General features: G+C 35.8%; 1 protein-coding gene across 2 annotated transcripts in view; it reads left to right on the plus strand.

Annotated features, from left to right (window-relative positions):
* The window catches only part of TMX3 (thioredoxin related transmembrane protein 3), a 47,326-nt gene extending 26,375 nt beyond the window's left edge, over positions 1–20,951 (plus strand). For both annotated transcript variants that reach the window (XM_003264326.4, XM_030810287.1), the window contains 7 exons: positions 724–822; positions 4,000–4,057; positions 4,242–4,295; positions 5,485–5,541; positions 7,364–7,493; positions 8,940–9,008; positions 17,457–20,951. In XM_003264326.4, coding sequence (XP_003264374.1) covers positions 724–822; positions 4,000–4,057; positions 4,242–4,295; positions 5,485–5,541; positions 7,364–7,493; positions 8,940–9,008; positions 17,457–17,717 — 728 coding nt within the window. In that variant the 3' untranslated portion in view covers positions 17,718–20,951. The remainder of the gene's footprint in view (positions 1–723; positions 823–3,999; positions 4,058–4,241; positions 4,296–5,484; positions 5,542–7,363; positions 7,494–8,939; positions 9,009–17,456) is intronic.
* Positions 20,952–21,286: the final 335 nt, after the last annotated feature.

Consider the following 21,286-nt stretch of genomic DNA (forward strand, 5'->3'; position numbering starts at 1 on the left):
ATAATTTTGAACAATTACTTCAGAATTATATTTCTAATCAGGATATAATATTTCTCTTAGATATTATATTTTCTATCTGCTTAGCAGAGGAATTATTTTATATTGGAAAAAAGCTAAGGTACTATGATTTGATGTGTGTTTGTGTTAGTTGTACCTTTGGGAAAGAGTTGTAAACTAGGAAGACTATCATAAAGAGAGAAGAGCAAAGAAATTGTAATAAAAATTACCTATAGTGCCATGACCCAAGTATAACCATTGATCTAGGGAAACCATTTAGGAATAACTGACTTCGTTTTATCATTCTATGAGTTTATCTTTCCATACTTTCTTTTACAAAGTTACAGTTATACTGTTATATATTGTATTGTAACCTGTATTGTTTTGTAATCTGTTCAATTATAAGTTTTTTTGAAAATTTATAAATGATCTTCATCGACATATATCAAAATGTATTTAAATTATTTTGAATTTAGGATATTTTGATTATTTCCTTTATTTTTAATTATTTTTATGCTATTTTTAATGATGCTATAATGAAGATTGCTTTATGCATTAATCCTTCTGTACATTTGATTGTATGCTTGCAATAAATTCCTAAAAATAATATTTATGGAAGTATGATTCTCTGTCAGGCGTTTTATACCTATTATCAGATTAAATCTATTATAACTATCTTAAATTCATATTTATACTATAATTTGTCAACTTTGTCTTGGTTTTAAGAGTATGAAGATGGTGATCTGTCGTCATGGATCAACAGGGAAAGGTTTCAGAATTACCTTGCTATGGATGGCTTTCTCTTGTATGAACTTGGAGACACAGGTAACAAGCATATGTACAAGTCTCCATCACGTTACATGATTTTTCTTTGATTGATTATTTAAAAATCTCATTTTGTAGGAAATGAATTTAAGCTCTGTTTCTTAATTTTTTATTTTAGATCTGAATGCCAGTTCTTTATGAGAACGTAAACTGATATTACCAGAAGATATACCTTTGCATGTGGGTCAGTGATTAAAGAGATGGTTTACTAATAGAACTGATAGTGACAAGGAAAACAAAAAGCCTGGGTAATAAGAGTGAGAAAAATAACCAACTAAGAAGCTGTACTCAGAACTGATTTCGTAATAGGAGTTAAAATAAAAGTTAGCACAACCTATTTATAAGGCCTTCTTTTACCTGTGAAAGGAAAAATGTAGGTTAAATTGGCGTGGTTTCTTAAAGTTATGCTGTTGGAAATGACAGGCAATGCAAATACAAACACAAATACAAAAATGAAAGCTATAAGAAGCTGATTATGTGGTCTCAGATGCAAACTATAAAAATTATAACAAGCTAACTAAGTTTTAGGAGAAAGTGTTTTATAAATTTATAGCAAATTAGAGATGAGAAATATTGGTTATTGGTGCCACATTTGTTTCCATTAATAACTTTATGGTAAGTAGGATGGAAGTATAGCTTTTGAGTAAAACAATGAGAACATGTTATTCAAGACTCACTTTTTTTTAATGTAAGTAATAGGCGTAGGGTTTCCTCTTCATGATCGCCTACTCTTAAATCTAATTAATAAAAATTAGAGACATTTTTACATGTTCTCCTGCTTGTAACGTTTTGGGGGAATTTCTGTTCTGTTCCTGAGCTTGCTTTTAATGTTCTGTGTCCAGTGATATTTCTGTCTTTGCTTATCTTTACAGAAGGAACTGTGTATTAGCTCATTATTGGAAGTTGCTGGGGACAGTGTCAAAGACTGTGGTTTTACTTTCTGATTCTTCCTTTTTTTTTTTTTTTTTTTTTTTTTTTTTTGAGATGGAGTCTCTCTGTGTTGCCAGGCTGGAGTGCAGTGACGTGATCTCGGCTCACTGCACCCTCCATCTCCCTAGTTCAAGCAATTCTCCTGCCTCAGCTTCCCAAGTAGCTGGGAATCGGCATGCGCCACCACGTCCAACAAATTTTTGTATTCTTAGTAGAGACGGGGTTTCACCATGTTGGCCAGGATGGTCTCGATCCGTATGCCTTGGCCTCCTGAAGTGCTGGGATTACAGGTGTGAGCCACTGTGCCCTGACTTTTTGATTCTTTCAGACTCACATGAAAGGAAAAGGGGGAAATGTAGGAATATAGTAGTTTTGCCTTGTGTAGTAATCATAGGAGATAGCATGACCTTGAGGTGATTAAAACAGGTGGCTTTGGCTCAACTGAACACATGTTTTCCCAGATGAATTTGGAAACAGAAGTGTGCTGTGGCAGTGTTCTTTTATGTGTCTGACATAATGGCCCCTGTTAGGCATCAGCTGTGGTGGTGCCCCTGCTCTTCACCCCACCTGTCCCCTTATGCTAGCACCACAGCAGCCTCCTGACGCTGTGTGGCTTCAGACACCTCGTGTCTTTCACAGAAGTTCTAACTCTTGCCCACATCTACAGCCTCATTTCACTCTAGCCTCTCCCCACACTCTTCCTTCTTGAGCCACACTAACCTTTTAGTTTCTTTTATTATTATTGCTATTATTTTATCATTTTTACCCAAGTTTGCTTGATACCAGTTTCTTGAAAAGGCCATGCCAATTGCACCAAAGCACCATTTTACATGCTTTTTTCTTTGCTTGGAAATACGCCGTTAATTCATATTCATCCATCAAACTCAGACCAAATACTGCTTCCTTAGGAAAATCTTCACTGACCTCGTCAAACTACATTAATTTATGCTGTAATTTTTTTTATAGCAGCATATTCTTATTTTTAATGGGACACCTATTTGATGAAAATGTCTACCAGTTCTATTGTGTTGTGCTTTCACAAGCGCAGCGCGTTGTCTGTGTTTGCTTATCACCATGTCCTCGGAACCAGCCCAGTGTGTGGTACATTATTTGACACTCAATAATTGTTGAATTAATATGTAGGAAACTGTGTCTGTGTTTCTCAGAACCCTGTTGGTCTATGGGAGAATGCTCTGCGTGTTGTAGACATTTTGAAAAAAAACTCACGAGCCATTTGAAAATTAAAGAAGCATGTAATACAAAAAAAGAAGAGTAAACGAGATATTTCAAGAAGGTAGATGTCATTGTGAACTGTTTTCATCAGAGAGAAGATTGAAGATTGTGTAGAATTTAGACAGGTGTTTAAGCAGCATGGAATTAGAAGCAGCATTAAAATGCAGGGATAATACTAAAAGATTATTGATTTAATCCTACATGTATGTACCTGCTCTGAGCCAGGTTTATGCCCATATTTCTGTGCATCTAATCTTACTTAACTCTCCCAATAACTCTGTGAAATCTATATTAGTTTTTGGAAATAAGTTGAAGTTTACTGAGGCACTCCCTGTTCCCCCGCGGCTTAGTATGGTGCTGAGAACATGATAGACACTGCTGGATTGCAGTGTTTGATTTTCTAATTCTAACACCACTCTTCTGGTTATTACATCATGCCGGCTTTCTAGAAGATATCAGGATACATATGCTTTGTGTTGTATTTAGGGTTAAGTAAATGTGAGTCAGTTTAATTCTGCATATTTTAACTGGCAAGTACGAACCATGGTACCAAAGTCAATGGCCATGTAAAAATCATTTTCTTATTCTTCTAGACCATTGTTTTAGAGCTACAGTAATTCTTAGCAAGCTTGTTTTTAATCAACTTATTTCCTATGCTTTTAGCCTTTGAAAAAATGGTTATCTTAGTCAATTTATAGAGTGTAAGGAAAAAATACAATTCAAGCTTGTAAGTTGGTATAAAAAATACTATTTAAGTGTATAAATTCTTACATATTTACTCATTTATATTTTGGGGTGGGAAGTGGAAGGGAATTTGTCACCTGGAGTTGACTAATTCACTGATTCACTCTACAAACATATACCATAATGTGTTGATTTAATTTGATATAACGTGTAGGGTGATTGGAATTAAATTACTAGAAATGCTTTACTAATTTCCTACTCAGAACTAAAGTGATAATTGAATTGTGTAATAAGGGCGATTGAATTCAGATGTGTCATTCTTTATTTCAGGAAAGCTTGTGGCTCTTGCAGTTATTGATGAGAAAAATACATCAGTTGAACATACCAGGTATAATGCCTTGATACAGTTTTAGGCTTCAGATGTTCATTTCAGACTACATGGCTTTAGATAGATTTGATATAGTATCTTACTTTTCCTGCAGCAATTAGATGTAAGACAGCAGATACGATCATTGAAAAACTGTGTTTTTCAAGTGCAGAGATTAACTATTCATATGTTTGTTCTTCTACAGATTGAAGTCAATTATTCAGGAAGTTGCAAGAGATTACAGAGACCTCTTCCATAGGTAGGTGCTTATATTCTGAGAGGTTCCTTTATTTTTGTTTAATACCGTTTTGTAATTTAGTAAAGCAAACTTAGTAGTAGTCATACTTTTGGAGGTGAATCAAAGAAATGAAGTTAAATAACAGTAATCCTCGCTTATCCACAGGAGATACATTCTAAGACCCCCAGTGGATGACTGAAACTTTGCATAGAATGGAATGCTACATATACTATAATTTTCTGTACCTACATGATAAAGTTTAATTTATACATTAGGTACAGTAAGAGATCAACAGTAATTAATAATAAAATAGAACAATTATAACAATATACTATAATAAAAATTATGTATATGTTTATTTCTGGAATTTTTCATTTAATATTTTCAGACCACGGGGAGCTGAAACCACAGAAAGTGAATCTATGGACAAGGGGGAAGGGGGGACTACTGTATAGCACATTGCATTTTAGCATGAATTGTCTGGATCTTGAAATTCATTGATGGTGTGTCCTGCAAGTTAAAAAAAGAAACACTTTGATCTATAATTTGTGTCATACCTGCTTCTTGATAGGATTTGAGATGCATTTTATGTAAATAAAATATACACATGTACTTATAATTGAACATAAATGAGCAATCAGAAGTCAGAGATAGGCAGATAATTATTCTAACAGAAACTCAGAAGAATAACTGAATAAAAAATGGCATCAGAAATACATATATTTTTCCTTTATGCTGAATCATTGTTGCTACCATAAAAAAAGACAGTCGATATAAATGTATTTTATTATTGAGTTATTATATCTTCCTATTCTGAATCTTCTAATGATGGGTCATTGTATAGTTTTCTTACATAGTATGTAGCATCTTCTGATTAGTCCTTTTTTTTAGAGAAAATAGGTAATTTTTCTTAAACATATTTCAGGTAGAATAGCTTATATTTCCCTGAATTTTAAATATGCATAAACCAAGTAGAAATGTCTTAGAATTTCCTTTACTCGTGTATTTGTATCTCAGAAGCCAGTAGAATTTACACTTTTCGCAGTATTTATTATATATGATTTACATGTGAAATGTTTACGGTTTCTGGGCTTACTGAGGCCTAAATTTAAGTTCATTGTTTTATTTACTTTTTTGATATTTAATGAGCTTTCTCTCTTTCTCTCCCCACCCCCTCTCCTTTTATTTATTTTTGGTTGTTGGTGGTTAGGGATTTTCAGTTTGGCCATATGGATGGAAATGACTACATAAATACCTTGCTGATGGAGTAAGTAAAGTGTTGAATGATTTTGCTATCAAATCTATTAATTTTTAAATTTGTTTCTGAGATACAAGTAGAAGGATGAAATAGCTGAAAAATAGCAAACAGTTGACATATTCAGATGCAGATATTCTCCCATTAAATATTTTACTTTAGTTTTCAAATTCTGTATTTGGAACTTACTGACTTTAATACTGGTCTATAGTAAAAAAAAAAAAAAAAAAAAAAAAAATTATCTCCTGATTTAATGTTTTCTAGTATTCTGAAAAGCCATGGTTCCAAAACGTGTAAATTTCATAGCTTCTGCTTAATACATACCTTAAGAAGTTCAGTTTTAATGGGCAATATAACTATTAAATAGAAAATGTTTAGCATTCAAAAACTAATTGTTCTAGAATTGAATAGACTAACTTTGTAAGAAAATATGCAATTTTAAACTTTTTATCTGTTTAAAATTATATAAAGACTATTAAATAGAAAATGTTTAGCATTCAAAAACAAATTGTTGTAGAATTTATTTGAGTAGACTGAATTTGTAGGAAAATATGCAGCTTTAAAATAATTTTTATCTAAAATTATAATGTAAAGATTTAATTTGCCACTTCACAAGACTGATAGTAGAAAACATTTACCAAACCGTGTACTGAATTAATGAATTTGAAATAAGAAGCCACTCTATTCAGTGAACATTTAGTGAGTATTTACTGTATGTTATACACTATATTAGACACTGTTGATGGAAAAATGAATGGAGTCCCTTTCTTTAAATGCGTATAGTCCACTGGATAAGACTACAGATGCTAATTACAGAACTGTATGAAAAGATCTATGTAGGACAGGGCTCTGATAGAGACACTTTCCCATCCTCACTGCCGCCACGCCACCTGCACCCAGTGCACACTAAGGTGGAAGGGCTCAGGAAACATTTTCTGGAAGAGGCAATAATTAAGAAAAGGTCTAAAGAGTGAGAAGTTAGCTGAATGAAGAATACAGGGATAGTATTTCAGGCAGAACATAATAGCAAGTATGACAGGTAGTGGGAAAACTGGGCTTAGGAGAGTGCTAGAGAAATAAGCTAGCCTCTAAATGAAGATGGGGAAATCTCACTAGAGACACACTAACTCTTAGCCGCATTGAGGGCCCAGTGGAAGTACAACAACATGATGCTGTGCTTTGGTTTTCTCTAGCTTTGCTTAGTATCATAGATGTAGCAAATGCCTTCATTTGTTATTGCAATATATTAGGTTATTTTGGTGTCTTCTGTTTTCCAAGTAAGAACACTGAGCGAAGAAGGGAGTGAACTTAACAAATCTGAAGTAACATTCATCATTTTCAGCTAAAGTCTTGAAATGTAGCATCACCTTACTTCATTTATTATCCCTCTCATTTCAGTAAGAACTTAAGAGGATTTGCCAAAGATTAAAGTACCAGATGTAGGATATAATGAAGAATCAAGAGAAAGAAAAAGTATCTATACAATTGTTAAAGGGACTGTTGACCCTTGAACAACATAAGTTTGAATTGTGCAGATCCACCTGTAGGAATTTTTTTCAATACATATATTATAAAATTTTTTTGAGATTTTTGATAATTTGAAAAGACTTAAAGATGAATTACATATCCTAGAAATATCAAAAACATTAAAAAGGTATGTCATGAATGCATAAAACACGTAAATACTAGGTCTATTTGATCATTTTCTACCATAAAATATGCACAAATTTATTAAATAGCTTCTATAATTATGGCTACTGAGATATAAATGAATATCAGAATACTTGTTATTGCTGTGTTTAATGTATATTTTTATTTGTTTTTATATTTTCAGTGAATTGACAGTGCCAACTGTAGTTGTACTGAATACTTCAAACCAACAATATTTCTTGCTAGATAGACAGATTAAGAATGTTGAAGACATGGTCCAGTTTATTAATAACATTTTGGATGGCACAGTAGAAGTAAGTTGTTTACTTCTGGTTCAAAGAGATGATGGACAGGGGGTAGAGGAGAAACTAGTTCATTTCTTTACTTCTGATTCTGAAAAGAATAGTTGGCCATCACCTGGAGTAGAGGGCTGGACCTCCATACATTGCTTCTGTCCAATTATAGGCAGAGTAGAGTTACATTCTCCCAGATACAGAAGGTTTTTCTATGGCAGAGGTTGCTAAAAGATGGAAATGTCCTTTTAGGGGTTATTTGGAGGGTATTTTTGGTTGTCATGGTGATGGGGAGGTGCTGTTGGCTAAGGTTGAGGCTTAGGGATGCTACGAGGTCTGCACTGTGTGGGGTAATCTTAATAGTGAACTTGCCTGTCTCTTAGTATGTTTCTAGATCCAAAAGTACAATTGGGTTAAGTTGTTAGGATTGGTTTTCTAAGAAAATCTGCAAATAAGATGACAATTTCTCAAGAAATGAGGAAATTTATTGAGAGTAAAAGCCCCCGTGGAGAGTTCTAGACTTAATCCTATAAAATATTTCTCAGAAATAAGTGAATAGTCTTAATTTTCTATTTTTTTCCTATAAATTTTAACTGCAGTGTTTTTGAAACTGTGAATTGCAACCTATATTAGAAAGTCATGAAACCACCACAAGTCACAATCAGGCTGTGACCAGCATGCATCTTAATTCAATAGGCTAGAATAAAATTTAAAAGAAAGCGCCCTCATTGCTTTTGTGAAATGTAATTACTATTTTTTGAGAGTTGTTTCAGTTTTACACAAACTTTATTTAAAATTTGCTCACAGAGTAACAAACTACTTTCGGTCAAGGTGAAGAAGTTTGAAAAACAATCAAATAGTTAAGAATATTTTTGAAAATAATTTGTTAAAATGAAACTCACCTATATAAATATAAATCAGTCTTCTATTTTTAAGTTAGTAGAATGCAACTCAGACTGTTTAACAACAGATTTTATTGTCTCATAGAGCTTGGAAATTTAAAAAATGAGCCAGATTGCAGGTATGGCCGAATACAGGATTTGATTGATTTTCATCAGGAATTTTTCACTCTCTTCCCTTCAGCACTTTCATCCTCAGGGAGCCTCTCCCTGCACAGTAGCAAAGGTATCCTGCAGCAGCTCTGGTTCTGTGGTCCCAGCTAAACTTAAAAGCTGGTTAGGCTGTACTCAGGGGTGGGTCAGCTTCAGCCAAGCTATGTGGGTTATGAATAGAGGAGGAGGAATTTTTTAGAGTAGAATCAGGGTGAATTAACACAAGCAGGCAGGAGGAATGCTGGACATGACACAGACAAAAAACAACACAGTAAATGTTTACCACATGGCCTTTTCAGGTGATTATGTAATATTTTGGAGTCAACCATTTGGCCTGCAATTGTAAGGTTGTGTAACACCAAATAAATGAAGTAATAGTACTTAAATAATTTATTTTTCTTTTTCTTTTTGGAAGGCCCAAGGAGGTGATAGCATTTTGCAGAGATTGAAAAGAATAGTATTTGATGCCAAATCTACTATTGTGGTAAGTTGTGACAGTTCATGTCATTGATAATGAAGAAGATAAAGGTTCTTTATATCTAGCTGTGTTAAAAATCTGAATTTGAAAATATTAGGTCAAAATATGTCTTTTTAATTTGCAGGATATGACTAGTCAGTATTTAAGAAAATATATTCATTAGGTGGAAATTGTTTCTAATTGTTTATATGATTGATGAGTTAAAACTAAAATTCAATCAATTAACTTGATAGTATAATTTAAAAGATTTTATTTCTGCAACCTGCCATGTAAAGTTTTTACTTAGTAGTTTCTATGGTTTGTTGAAAGTGCAGATAATATGAAACTTTTAGTTCCATTACGTGCTGTCTTCTGTAAATTGGTCATTTTTGTTAAAGAAAATGATGTGTGCTGGGAAGTCACTTTTTATTTTGCAGGAGTCAAAATAAAATTTTAGATCTTACAATTTTAAACATCCCTGTTAATTCTGTACTTTTCCCTAGTTGGTAAATAACTAAGATCATTTACAGATGTTTTTCCTACTTCCCTTTTTCTCTCCTTCCTTTTTTTTCTTTTATACTTTTTATAGAACACTTTAAATGTGGAATTAAAATGTGATGGATCAAATCCTTTCTAACAGTGTTTACTTTCATGTGTTTGTCCCAGTGTTTATTCACAGTTGTTACATGTAAGTAGAATATCAACAGTGGTAGATGAATTGACACGTCTGCCCCTAATTACCTGTCTCTCTTGTTTTTATAATTACACTTTCTAAATAGATTTCCTCGACTTTCTTCACTGTCACCTAGCACCTGATTATTTCTGCTATTCTAATTTCCTCTTCCTTTCACTGTATCAGACTAATGCTTACTCTGTCAAACTAATTAGATTTGTTGTATTTCCCCTGGATTTCTTTCAAGCATCCTTTCCTTGACATTCTCCTTTCCATGCTGCTGTGAGTATCACTACTCCCCTGCTCCTGCCCCATCTCTCCAGTCAGTGTTTTTCAGCATCCCTTTCCTCCCTTTCCCCTTTGCAGTCCTTGGATCTGAACCTTCTTGCTTGAAACTCTTACGAAATTGTTCTCCCTCTGCCAGCTTTAACTGTCAATCAACTTGACAGCAGAGGAATTCCTAAATTTGTTTGAGCCCTAAACTTAGTTCCTGTTGTCCTTCTTGAGCTGTTACATGGGCATTTTCATTCATTGTGTCCCAAAGCAATCATAAAAATATAGCTAACATTTATTGGTTAGAAGTAAATTCTGGGCATCTTTGTTTTTATCCTTGCATAGTATTCTTCAGTTTGCTTTATTTTCCTGTTGCCACGAGCGTGGATTAGTTCCTAATCACATTCTGTCTAGCTGCTGGTCTCTTTCACCTGGTTTCCAAACTTCCACTTGCCCAGTCTCCAATCTATATTGTATTCCACTACACAATTAATATTACTAAGATAATCGATTTTGATCACATTCCTTCCCTTTTCCAGGGGTGTACATCAGAATACTCTGTCCATCAAAAGTATTTTCCTCGTTGGTTTTTGAATATTAGCTTTTGCTAGTGCAAATTGCCTGGTGCTCACTTGTCCCATATCCTGCCTCCTTCTCACTCATCCTTAAATTCCTACCTAAAGCACCTTTATTCTGTGAAACTTTCTTTTATTATCTCAATCCAAAGTGATCTTTTTCTTCTCTGAACTTGTCTATGTTCTCAAGAGTTATCGTTGCAATTCATGCAGTATATTCTAGTTGAAAACCCTATTCATTAAAATTACTTTTACTTTTCTGGGAGCTATGAAGACAGTTTGTAAATTGGGGGAAATTAGTAAGTCAATGAAGTTTTACTACTAATCAGATAAGTAAAAAATATTAAAAATGTCATGTGAAAAGAGTACGTGTGTACCTTCTTTGTGGTAAATAACCCAGCCTTCTCCATAAGCAGATTCCTGTAGTTCAGGAAACAACTCTAAAGCTGCTGGGCGCACATAGTAAGCATCTTAAAGAGACCTTTGTGGTTAATGTGAGAAAAATCAGTGTCTTGAGGAAAGGCTCTAGAATATTTGATGCCTTTTTCTGTTGCTAATAGCTGGTTCTACACACACATGCTTATGTATGTGCGTATAGAAATTATATCTCTTAACAGTGTCTTTAAGATGGTAGTTACTGCTGAAATGATTGACTTTGATTCATTGGAACTAAAAACAAGTTGAATAGCAACAAGATAAATCTTTTTTTTTTTTTTTAATTATACTTTAGGTTTTAGGGTACATGTGCACAATGTGCAGGTTTGTTACATATGTACCCATGTGCCATGTTGGTTTGCTGCACCCATTAACTCGTCATTTAGCATTAGGTATATCTCCTAATGCTGTCCCTCCCTGCTCTCCTCACCCACAACAGTCCCCGAAGTGTGATGTTCCCCTTCCTGGGTCCACGTGTTCTCGTTGTTCAATTCCCGCCTATGAGTGAGAACATGCAGTGTTTGGTTTTTTGTCCTTGCGATAGTTTACTGAGAATGATGGTTTCCAGTTTCATCCATGTCCCTACAAAGGACATGAACTCATCATTTTTTATAGCTGCATAGTATTCCATAGTGTATATGTGCCACATTTTCTTAATCCAGTCTATCGTTGTTGGACATTTGGGTTGGTTCCAAGTCTTTGCTATTGTGAATAGTGCCGCAATAAACATACATGTGCATGTGTCTTTACAGCAGCATGATTTATAGTCCTTTGGGTATATACCCAGTAATGGGATGGCTGGGTCAAATGGTATTTCTAGTTCTAGATCCCTGAGGAATCGCCACACTGACTTCCACAATGGTTGAACTAGTTCACAGTCCCACCAACAGTGTAAAAGTGTTCCTATTTCTCCACATCCTCTCCAGCACCTGTTGTTTCCTGACTTTTTAATGATGGCCATTCTAAGTGGTGTGAGATGGTATCTCATTGTGGTTTTGATTTGCATTTCTCTGATGGCCAGTAATGGTGAGCATTTTTTCATGTGTTTTTTGGCTGCATAAATGTCTTCTTTTGAGAAGTGTCTGTTCATGTCCTTCGCCCACTTTTTGATGGGGTTGTTTGTTTTTTTCTTGTAAATTTGTTTGAGTTCATTGTAGATTCTGGATATTAGCCCTTTGTCAGATGAGTAGGTTGCAAAAATTTTCTCCCATTCTGTAGGTTGCCTGTTCACTCTAATGGTAGTTTCTTTTGCTGTGCAGAAGCTCTTTAGTTTAATTAGATCTCATTTGTCAATTTTGGCTTTTATTGCCATTGCTTTTGGTGTTTTAGACATGAAATCCTTGCCCACGCCTATGTCCTGAATGGTATTGCCTAGGCTTTCTTCTAGGGTTTTTATGGTTTTAGGTCTAACATGTAAGTCTTTAATCCATCTTGAATTAATTTTTGTATAAGGTGTAAGGAAGGGATCCAGTTTCAGCTTTCTACATATGGCTAGCCAGTTTTCCCAGCAGCATTTATTAAATAGGAAGTCCTTTCCCCATTTCTTGTTTTTGTCAGGTTTGTCAAAGATCAGATAGTTGTAGATGCGGCATTATTTCTGAGGGCTCTGTTCTGTTCAATTGATCTATGTCTCTGTTGTGGTACCAGTACCATGCTATTTTGGTTACTGTAGCCTTGTAGTATAGTTTGAAGTCAGGTAGCGTGATGCCTCCAGCATTGTTCTTTTGGCTTAGGATCGACTTGGTGATGCGGGCTCTTTTTTGGTTCCGTATGAACTTTAAAGTAGTTTTTTCCAATTCTGTGAAGAAAGTCATTGGTAGCTTGATGGGGATGGCATTGAATCTAGAAATTACCTTGGGCAGTATGGCCATTTTCACGATATTGATTCTTCCAATCCATGAGCATGGAATGTTCTTCCATTTGTTTGTATCCTCTTTTATTTCATTGAGCATTGGTTTGTAGTTCTCCTTGAAGAGGTCCTTCACATCCCTTGTAAGTTGGATTCCTAGGTATTTTATTCTCTTTGAAGCAGTTGTGCATGGGAGTTCACTCATGATTTGGCTCTCTGTTTGTCTGTGATTGGTGTACAAGAATGCTTGTGATTTTTGTACATTGATTTTGTATCCTGAGACTTTGCTGAAGTTGCTAATCAGCTTAAGGAGATTTTGGGCTGAGACCATGGGGTTTTCTAGATATACAATCATGTCATCTACAAACAGGGACAATTTGACTTCCTCTTTTCCTAATTGAATACCCTTTGTTTCCTTCTCCTGCCTGATTGCCCTGGCCAGAACTTCCAACACTATGTTGAGTAGGAGTGGTGAGAGAGGGCATCCCTGTCTTGTGCCAGTTTTCAAAGGGAATGCTTCCAGTTTTTGCCCATTCAGTATGATATTGCCTGTGGGTTTGTTGTATATAGCTCTTATTATTTTGAGATATGTCCCATCAATACCTAATTTATTGAGAGTTTTTAGCATGAAGAGTTGTTGAATTTTGTCAAAGGCCTTTTCTGCATCTATTGAGATAATCATGTGGTTTTTGTCTTTGGTTCTGTTTATATGCTGGATTACATTTATTGATTTGTGTATGTTGAACCAGCCTTGCATCCCAGGGATGAAGCCCGCTTGATCATGGTATATAAGCTTTTTGATGTGCTGCTGGATTCAGTTTGCCAGTATTTTATTGAGGATTTTTGCATCAATGTTCATCAAGGATATTGGTCTGAAATTCTCTTTTTTGGTTGTGTCTCTGCCAGGCTTTGGTATCAGGACGATGCTGGCCTCATGTGTTAGGGAGGATTCCCTCTTTTTCTATTGATTCGAATAGTTTCAGAAGGAATGGTACCAGTTCCTCCTTGTACCTCTGGTAGAATTCGGCTGTGAATCCATCAGGTCCTGGACTCTTTTTGGTTGGTAAGCTATTGATTATTGCCACAATTTCAGAGCCTGTTATTAGTCTATTCAGAGATTCAACTTCTTCCTGGTTTAGTCTTGGGAGGGTGTATTTGTCGAGGAATTTATCCATTTCTTCTAGATTTTCTAGTTTATTTGCATAGAGGTGTTTGTAGTATTCTCTGATGGTAGATTGTATTTCTGTGGGATCGGTGGTGATATCCCCTTTTTCATTTTTTATTGCGTCTATTTTATTCTTCTCTCTTTTCTTCTTTATTTGTCTTGCTAGCAGTCTATCAATTTTGTTGATCTTTTCAAAAAACCAGCTCCTGGATTCATTAATTTTTTGAAGGGTTTTTTGTGTCTCTATTTCCTTCAGTTCTGCTCTGATTTTAGTTATTTCTAGCCTTCTGCTACCTTTTGAATGTGTTTGCTCTTGCTTTTCTAGTCCTTTCAATTGTGATGTTAGGGTGTCAATTTTGGATCTTTCCTGCTTTCTCTTGTGGGCATTTAGTGCTATAAATTTCCCTCTACACACTGCTTTGAATGTGTCCCAGAGATTCTGGTATGTTGTGTCTGTTCTTGTTGGTTTCAAAGAACACCTTTATTTCTGCCTTCATTTCGTTATGTACCCAGTGGTCATTCAGGAGCAGGTTGTTCAGTTTCCATGTAGTTGAGCAATTCTGAGTGAGTTTCTTAATCCTGAGTTCTAGTTTGATTGCACTGTGGTCTGAGAGACAGTTTGTTATAATTTCTGTTCTTTTACATTTGCTGAGAAGAGCTTTACTTCCCCTTCCAACTATGTGTTCAATTTTGGAATAGGTGTGGTGTGGTGCTGAAAAAAATGTATATTCTGTTGATTTGGGGTGGAGAGTTCTGTAGATGTCTATTAGGTCCACTTTGTGCAGAGCTGAGTTCAATTCCTGGATCTCCTTGTTAACTTTCTGTCTCGTTGATCTGTCTAATGTTGACAGTGGGGTGTTAAAATCTCCCATTATTATTGTGTGGGAGTTTAAGTCCCTTTGTAGGTCACTCAGGACTTGCTTTATGAATCTGGGTGCTCCTGTGTTGGGTGCATATATATTTAGGATAGTTAGCCCTTCTTGTTGAATTGATCCCTTTACCATTATGTAGTGGCCTTCTTTGTCTCTTTTAATCTTTGTTGGTATATAGTCTATTTTATCAGAGACTAGGATTGCAACCCCGGCCTTTTTTTGTTTTCCATTTGCTTGATAGATCTTACTCCATCCCTTTATTTTGGGTCTATGTGTGTCTCTGCACGTGAGATGGGTTTCCTGAATACAGCACACTGATGGGTCTTGACTCCTTATCCAATTTGCCAGTCTGTGTCTTTTAATTGGAGCATTTAGCCCATTTACATTTAAAGTTAATATTGTTATGTGTGAATATGATCCTGTCATTATGATGTTAGTTGGTTATTTTGCTCGTTAGTTGATGCAGTTTCTTCCTAGCCTCGATGGTGTTTACAATTTGGCATGTGTTTGCAGTGGCTGGTACCAGTTGTTGCTTTCCATGTTTAGTGCTTCCTTCAGGAGCTCTTTTAGGGCAGGCCTGGTGGTGACAAAATCACTCAGCATTTGCTAGTCTGTAAAGTATTTTATTTCTCCTTCACTTATGAAGCTTAGTTTGGCTGGATATGAAATTCTGGGTTGAAAATTCTTTTCTTTAAGAATGTTGAATATCGGCCCCCACTCTCTTCTGGCTTGTGGAGTTTGTGCGGAGAGATCAGCTGTTAGTCTGATGGGCTTCCCTTTGTGGGTAACCCGACCTTTCTTTCTGGCCGCCCTTAACATTTTTTCCTTCATTTCAACTTTGGTGAATCTGATAATTATGTGTCTTGGAGTTGCTCTTCTCGAGGAGTATCTTTGTGGCGTTCTCTGTATTTCCTGGATCTGAATGTTGGCCTGCCTTGCTAGTTTGGGGAAGTTCTCCTGGATAATATCTTGCAGAGTGTTTTCCAACTTGGTTCCATTCTCCCCATCACTTTCAGGTACACCAATCAGACGTAGGTTTGGTCTTTTCACATAGTCCCATATTTCTTGGAGGCTTTGTTCGTTTCTTTTTATTCTTTTTTCTCTAAACTTTCCTTCTTGCTTCATTTCATTCATTTCATCTTCCATCAGCGATACCCTTTCTTCCAGTTGATCGCATCGGCTACCGAGGCTTCTGCAGTCTTCGCGTAGTTCTCGAAACTTGGCTTTCATCTCCATCAGCTCCTTTAAGCCCTTGTCTTCATTGGTTATTCTAGTTATCCATTCGTCTAATTTTTTTTCAAAGTTTTTAACTTCTTTGCTATTGTTTTGAATTTCCTCCCATAGCTCGGAGTAGTTTGATCGTCTGAAGCCTTCTTCTCTCAACTCGTTAAAGTCATTCTCCGTCCAGCTTTGTTCCGTTGCTGGTGAGGAACTGCGTTCCTTTGGAGGAGGAGAGGTGCTCTGCTTTTTAGAGTTTCCAGTTTTTCTGCTCTGTTTCTTCCCCATCTTTGTGGTTTTATCTACTTTTGGTCTTTGATGATGGTGATGTACAGATGGGTTTTTGGTGTGGATATCCTTTCTGTTTGTTAGTTTTCCTTCTACCAGACAGGACCCTCAGCTGCAGATCTGTTGGAGTTTGCTAGAGGTCCACTCCAGACCCTATTTGGCTGGGTGTCAGCAGCGGTGGCTGCCGAACAGCGGAATTTTCGTGAGACCACAAATTCAGCTGTCTGATAGTTCCTCTGGAAATTTTGTCTCAGAGGAGTACCTCGCCGAGTGAGGTGTCAGTCTGTCCCTACTGGGGGGTGCCTCCCAGTTAGGCTGCTCAGGGGTCAGGGAACCACTTTAGGAGGCAGTCTGCGGGTTCTCAGATCTCCAGCTGCGTGCTGGGAGAACCACTACTCTCTTCAAAGCTGTCAGACAGGGACATTTAAGTCTGCAGAGGTTCCTGCTGACTTTTTGTTTGTCTGTGCCCTGCCCCCAGAGGTGGAGCCTACAGAGGCAGGCAGGCCTCCTTGAGCTGTGGTGGGCTCCACCCAGTTGGAGCTTCCTGGCTGCTTTGTTTACCTAAGCAAGCCTGGGCAATGGCGGGTGCCCCTCCCCCAGCCTCGCTGCCGCCTTGCAGTTTGATCTCAGACTGCTGTGCTAGCAATCAGCGAGACTCCGTGGGCATAGGACCCTCTGAGCCAGGTGCGGGACACAATCTCCTGGTGTGCTGTTTTCCAAGCCCGTTGGAAAAGCGCAGTATTAGGGTGGGATTGACCCGATTTTCCAGGTGCCGTCTCTTACCCCTTTCTTTGACTAGGAAAGGGAACTCCCTGATCCCTTGCACTTCCCGAGTGAGGCAATGCCTCGCCGTGCTTTGGCTCGCGCACAGTGTGCTGCACCAACTGTCCTGCACCCACTGTTTGGCACTCCCTAGTGAGATGAACTGGGTACCTCAAATGGAAATGCAGAAATCATCCATCTTCTGTGTCACTCACACTGGGAGCTATAGACTGGAGCTGTTCCTATTCGGCCATCTTGGCTCCACCCCGCAACAAGAGAAATCTATAATGGTTTCAAGTTCATTTCATGCTTTGTATATCAGAATTACATATGAAGGGAACTGAGTTTTAATTCTCTTTCCACAGTCTATATTCAAGAGCTCACCACTGATGGGCTGCTTTCTCTTTGGCCTACCACTGGGTGTCATCAGTATCATGTGCTATGGAATATACACAGCTGACACAGATGGAGGTTATATAGAAGAACGATATGAAGTGTCTAAAAGTGAAAATGAAAACCAAGAACAGATAGAAGAGAGCAAAGAACAGCAGGAGCCCAGCAGTGGAGCATCTGTAGTGCCTACAGTGCAGGAGCCCAAGGATGTATTAGAAAAGAAGAAAGATTGAGACTTGATGACTATAAAATATTTGATAGGACTTCAAATTATTAAAGAGTCTATTTATTGAATTTAGACATTTAATCATGATCTTTACAGAAAAGAACATGTTATTTGTATTTTGCTAATATCAACTGCATGGATTAAAGTAGTCCCTCCATACATGGGGAAGTGTTTGGAGCAAAGAGATGAACAGTTTGAAACAAACACAGAGCACTCCATCAAAATTTACCTGATCTTTGTGATTAGAACAGAACAATTCTATTTGCATGTTTCTCTCTCTGAATATTCTGTGACAAAAAGTTAAGATTCTTGGGCAGAATATTTAAATTGGTCAGTCAGGTAGAAGATACATGTGTGATATAGAAAAATAATGCCTCCCCTGCTGCCATCCATTTCCCTCATATATTTTGGACGAGATTTATATGGAGAAAATTAAGTCTTTAAAATTTAGGCACTTTAAGAAGAACTAATAACTTTTTCCATGTATCAAATTAAGATTATGAGGTTAAAAATAATGTGGTTTTATATCGCATAGTGGTTTTATTTTGTTAGTTATTTTTAAAGGAGAAATGTTACTTTTTAACTTTATACTCAGTTGCATTATCATAAAATTTTCATATATGCCTAGATAATGGGGAAAAAATCTTGTGATTGACTTTTGCAAAATGAACAGGATTTACTGAGAGTAGAGGTTTCAGCCCATTCCTTGGAATACTCTTAACAGGTATTTCATCTGTCATTGTAGGTTGGGAAGGGTCTCTATTAATCCTACTCTGCTTTAGCCAGAACAGCCTAGTATTTTATTTCTATTTTATATATTGAGATTTCTTCTAACATTTCCTTTGATAAAAATCTGCTTTTTGAAAAGTAGTATCATATTTTTATGTTTATAGTGTGTAAACTTTATGGTAACTTATACTCTAGAATATGTATATACCCACAGACACACAAAGTTTATTGACACATCTATTATGTAATGCTGTAGACCTGTCCGTGTCTGTTTCATAAGGAGTAATGAGTGACATTAGCATGTCCAGTGACAGGTCACATCCAGTGTAAAAAAAAGAGATCAGCCAGTTACCTTCTCCATTTTCTTAGTTCTGTCACCCATTTTGTCAAGTGACCTCTCATCTACTATAAACTAATACAGGAATTCTATCCAAAGCAATGTCTAAAAACCCTTTTTTTTAAAAAAAATAACAGTTTGGTATGTTTATTGTAGATAAATTATTTTTGAGGCCTTCATTTTAGCTAAGTTTAGAATTTATATTAGGCAACTATGATTTGGGTGGTTATTCATTGAGTAATTTTCCACTATAAATAATTTTATTGAACATTTATTAAAAAATATGTAATGCATGGTCAAAAAATATGTAATTCATGGTCTTGACACTGAAGTTGTTTAGGGATTTAGTCATCAAGGACAGCCTTCTATTGTTTCTAATGCCATACTCATCAAGACTGTATGGACACTTTTATCTTAAGTACTAAGGAATTACTAGTAATTGTTTTATTTTATCCTTGTACTGTTTTAGTATTTAATAATTAAATACCTATTCTTAGCGTTTGACACTCCGTATTTCTTTTTTTTTTTGGAAATGAAACAAATATGCAGTCCAAAATTCAGGAACTACTAGAGTGAAATGATATTAAGTGGAAACCAGAGATAAATGCTGTTAATTTAGCAAGTAGATTCTTCTCCAAAGAGTAATGAGTGATTCTTGGGAAGATAAATGTTAATGTTCCCAATAGTCAAGCTTGTTTTGCAGTAGTGAAAAGCTTAGATGAGTACGGATGCCTCATTTGAAACTCAGCCTAGTAAGGAAGTGAAAACTTAGCAGTCAGTGACATGGGGAAATAGTTATAGAAAATGTCACTGAATTTTTTCATATTTATAGTTAGTCATTTACATATTTTTGTCTTGTTGATCATTACCTGTAAATGAAAGACCTTAGTAGGAAAAAAAGAGTAAAGCTCAGTGTGAATGCAAACATCCAGTGATCTTCCTTTATATTCTGTGACGTTCTTTATAAGTGAATGTCTCAGTTCTCTGCTACCCTTTTCACAGCTTTGTACTGTTTGCCTTATATTCTATTTGTGCTTTTAAAGTGTGTCTGTTGGGAAAACAAAATATGTAGGTGGTTTGTAAGTGAATAATTTTTATTTCTTTTTGTATTAAAATTTTGCTTTTTTCTCTACTTTGGGAGATGTTTATTTACATTGTCAGACTATTCACAAAACAGATTTTAAAATTTGTTTGCTCGTATGCATTTCCCTTCAATGTGATATCAGAGATTACTATGAATGTTAGTTTCATTCCGTGAAAAATTACTTCCATATAAAGACAGATCTCTTAATAAGTGAATCTAGTGGAAGAACATAGGTATCATTCTAATTCCATGATGAATTTTGTCATGATTCTATATGAATAATGGGGTCCTTCAGGAAGTTGGAGCTTTTGCCTTCTCTTTTAATTGCAGTGAAGTTCTCTTTATAACTTCTAAAATTCAGAATTCTAGGTCCTTGCTTTTGCAGAATTTGGTGCTCAGACAATATTTAAGGACATTTCAGCGAGACAAAGTGCATGTTTTTATCGAGTACCCTGTGCACCACATTATATCTGGCAATTCTTTTTGTTTCATTATGTGCATCAATATTTTTCTCAGCTACTATTACCTGAAACTTGTTTAACATGTATTAGACCTAGAATTTTCATTTTCTTTCTCACATAGTTGCTTCCTGGTATCTGATTTAGAAATAACACTAAAATGCCAAGTATCTAGGGGATTGAAGGAAGGGTCTATAATAGTAGGTAAATTAGCAGTATTGTTTTTGTTTAGTAGATATTGTTAGTGACTTTTTCTGTGTGTTTTGCTTTGGGACCTTTTTATTTTGATGCTGCAAAAAGTAACAGATATTTTCATCATTGCTTCATACGACCTGGAGTTAGGACAGGGAAAAATCATTCAACACTCCTTATGCATTGAATGATCAAATAAACCAGTGTGGGATATTAAGACTATCAATTGGTGGGATTAGGCTTGACATTTTATTTTTATAAATAGATATTTTTTCTGAATGTGTCTGAGTCCAAGAGTGGGCAAAAAATAATTTTCTACTTTGGACTAATCTATAGAGGTTTTTGAAAGTCTGCATTACTAACTTGTTGCATTCATCATATTCTGCCTATGGCACAAATTGTAAACCTTTGTTTTTCTAAAATAAAGTAACTGAAAACCTGTAGTTGTTTCTTATTTTTACTGTGTATCCTGGTTGTTTGCAATATGAATAGTTCTGTGTACAAAGACAACAGCTATGACCATATCTTCCAGAGGGTGTTTACTTTTATTAAAATTATAAATTATAATTATAGAAATATAGAATTTTAGAGATGACAGAGATCAGATTGCAGTCTAATTCTACTATATTACAAATAAAGAACCTGAGATTCATAGGTTTGATATAGTTTGTATTTGACAAACCTGATAATTGTACAGTATTTTTTCCAAAAGCATATCTTATAGTTTATTTTGAGAAGAATCAATCCTTAAGTCAACTGCTAAATTATCTTTGACA

The sequence above is a fragment of the Nomascus leucogenys genome, chromosome 4 (genome assembly GCF_006542625.1).
Source record: "Nomascus leucogenys isolate Asia chromosome 4, Asia_NLE_v1, whole genome shotgun sequence".
In the NCBI taxonomy this organism is placed as follows: domain Eukaryota; kingdom Metazoa; phylum Chordata; class Mammalia; order Primates; family Hylobatidae; genus Nomascus; species Nomascus leucogenys.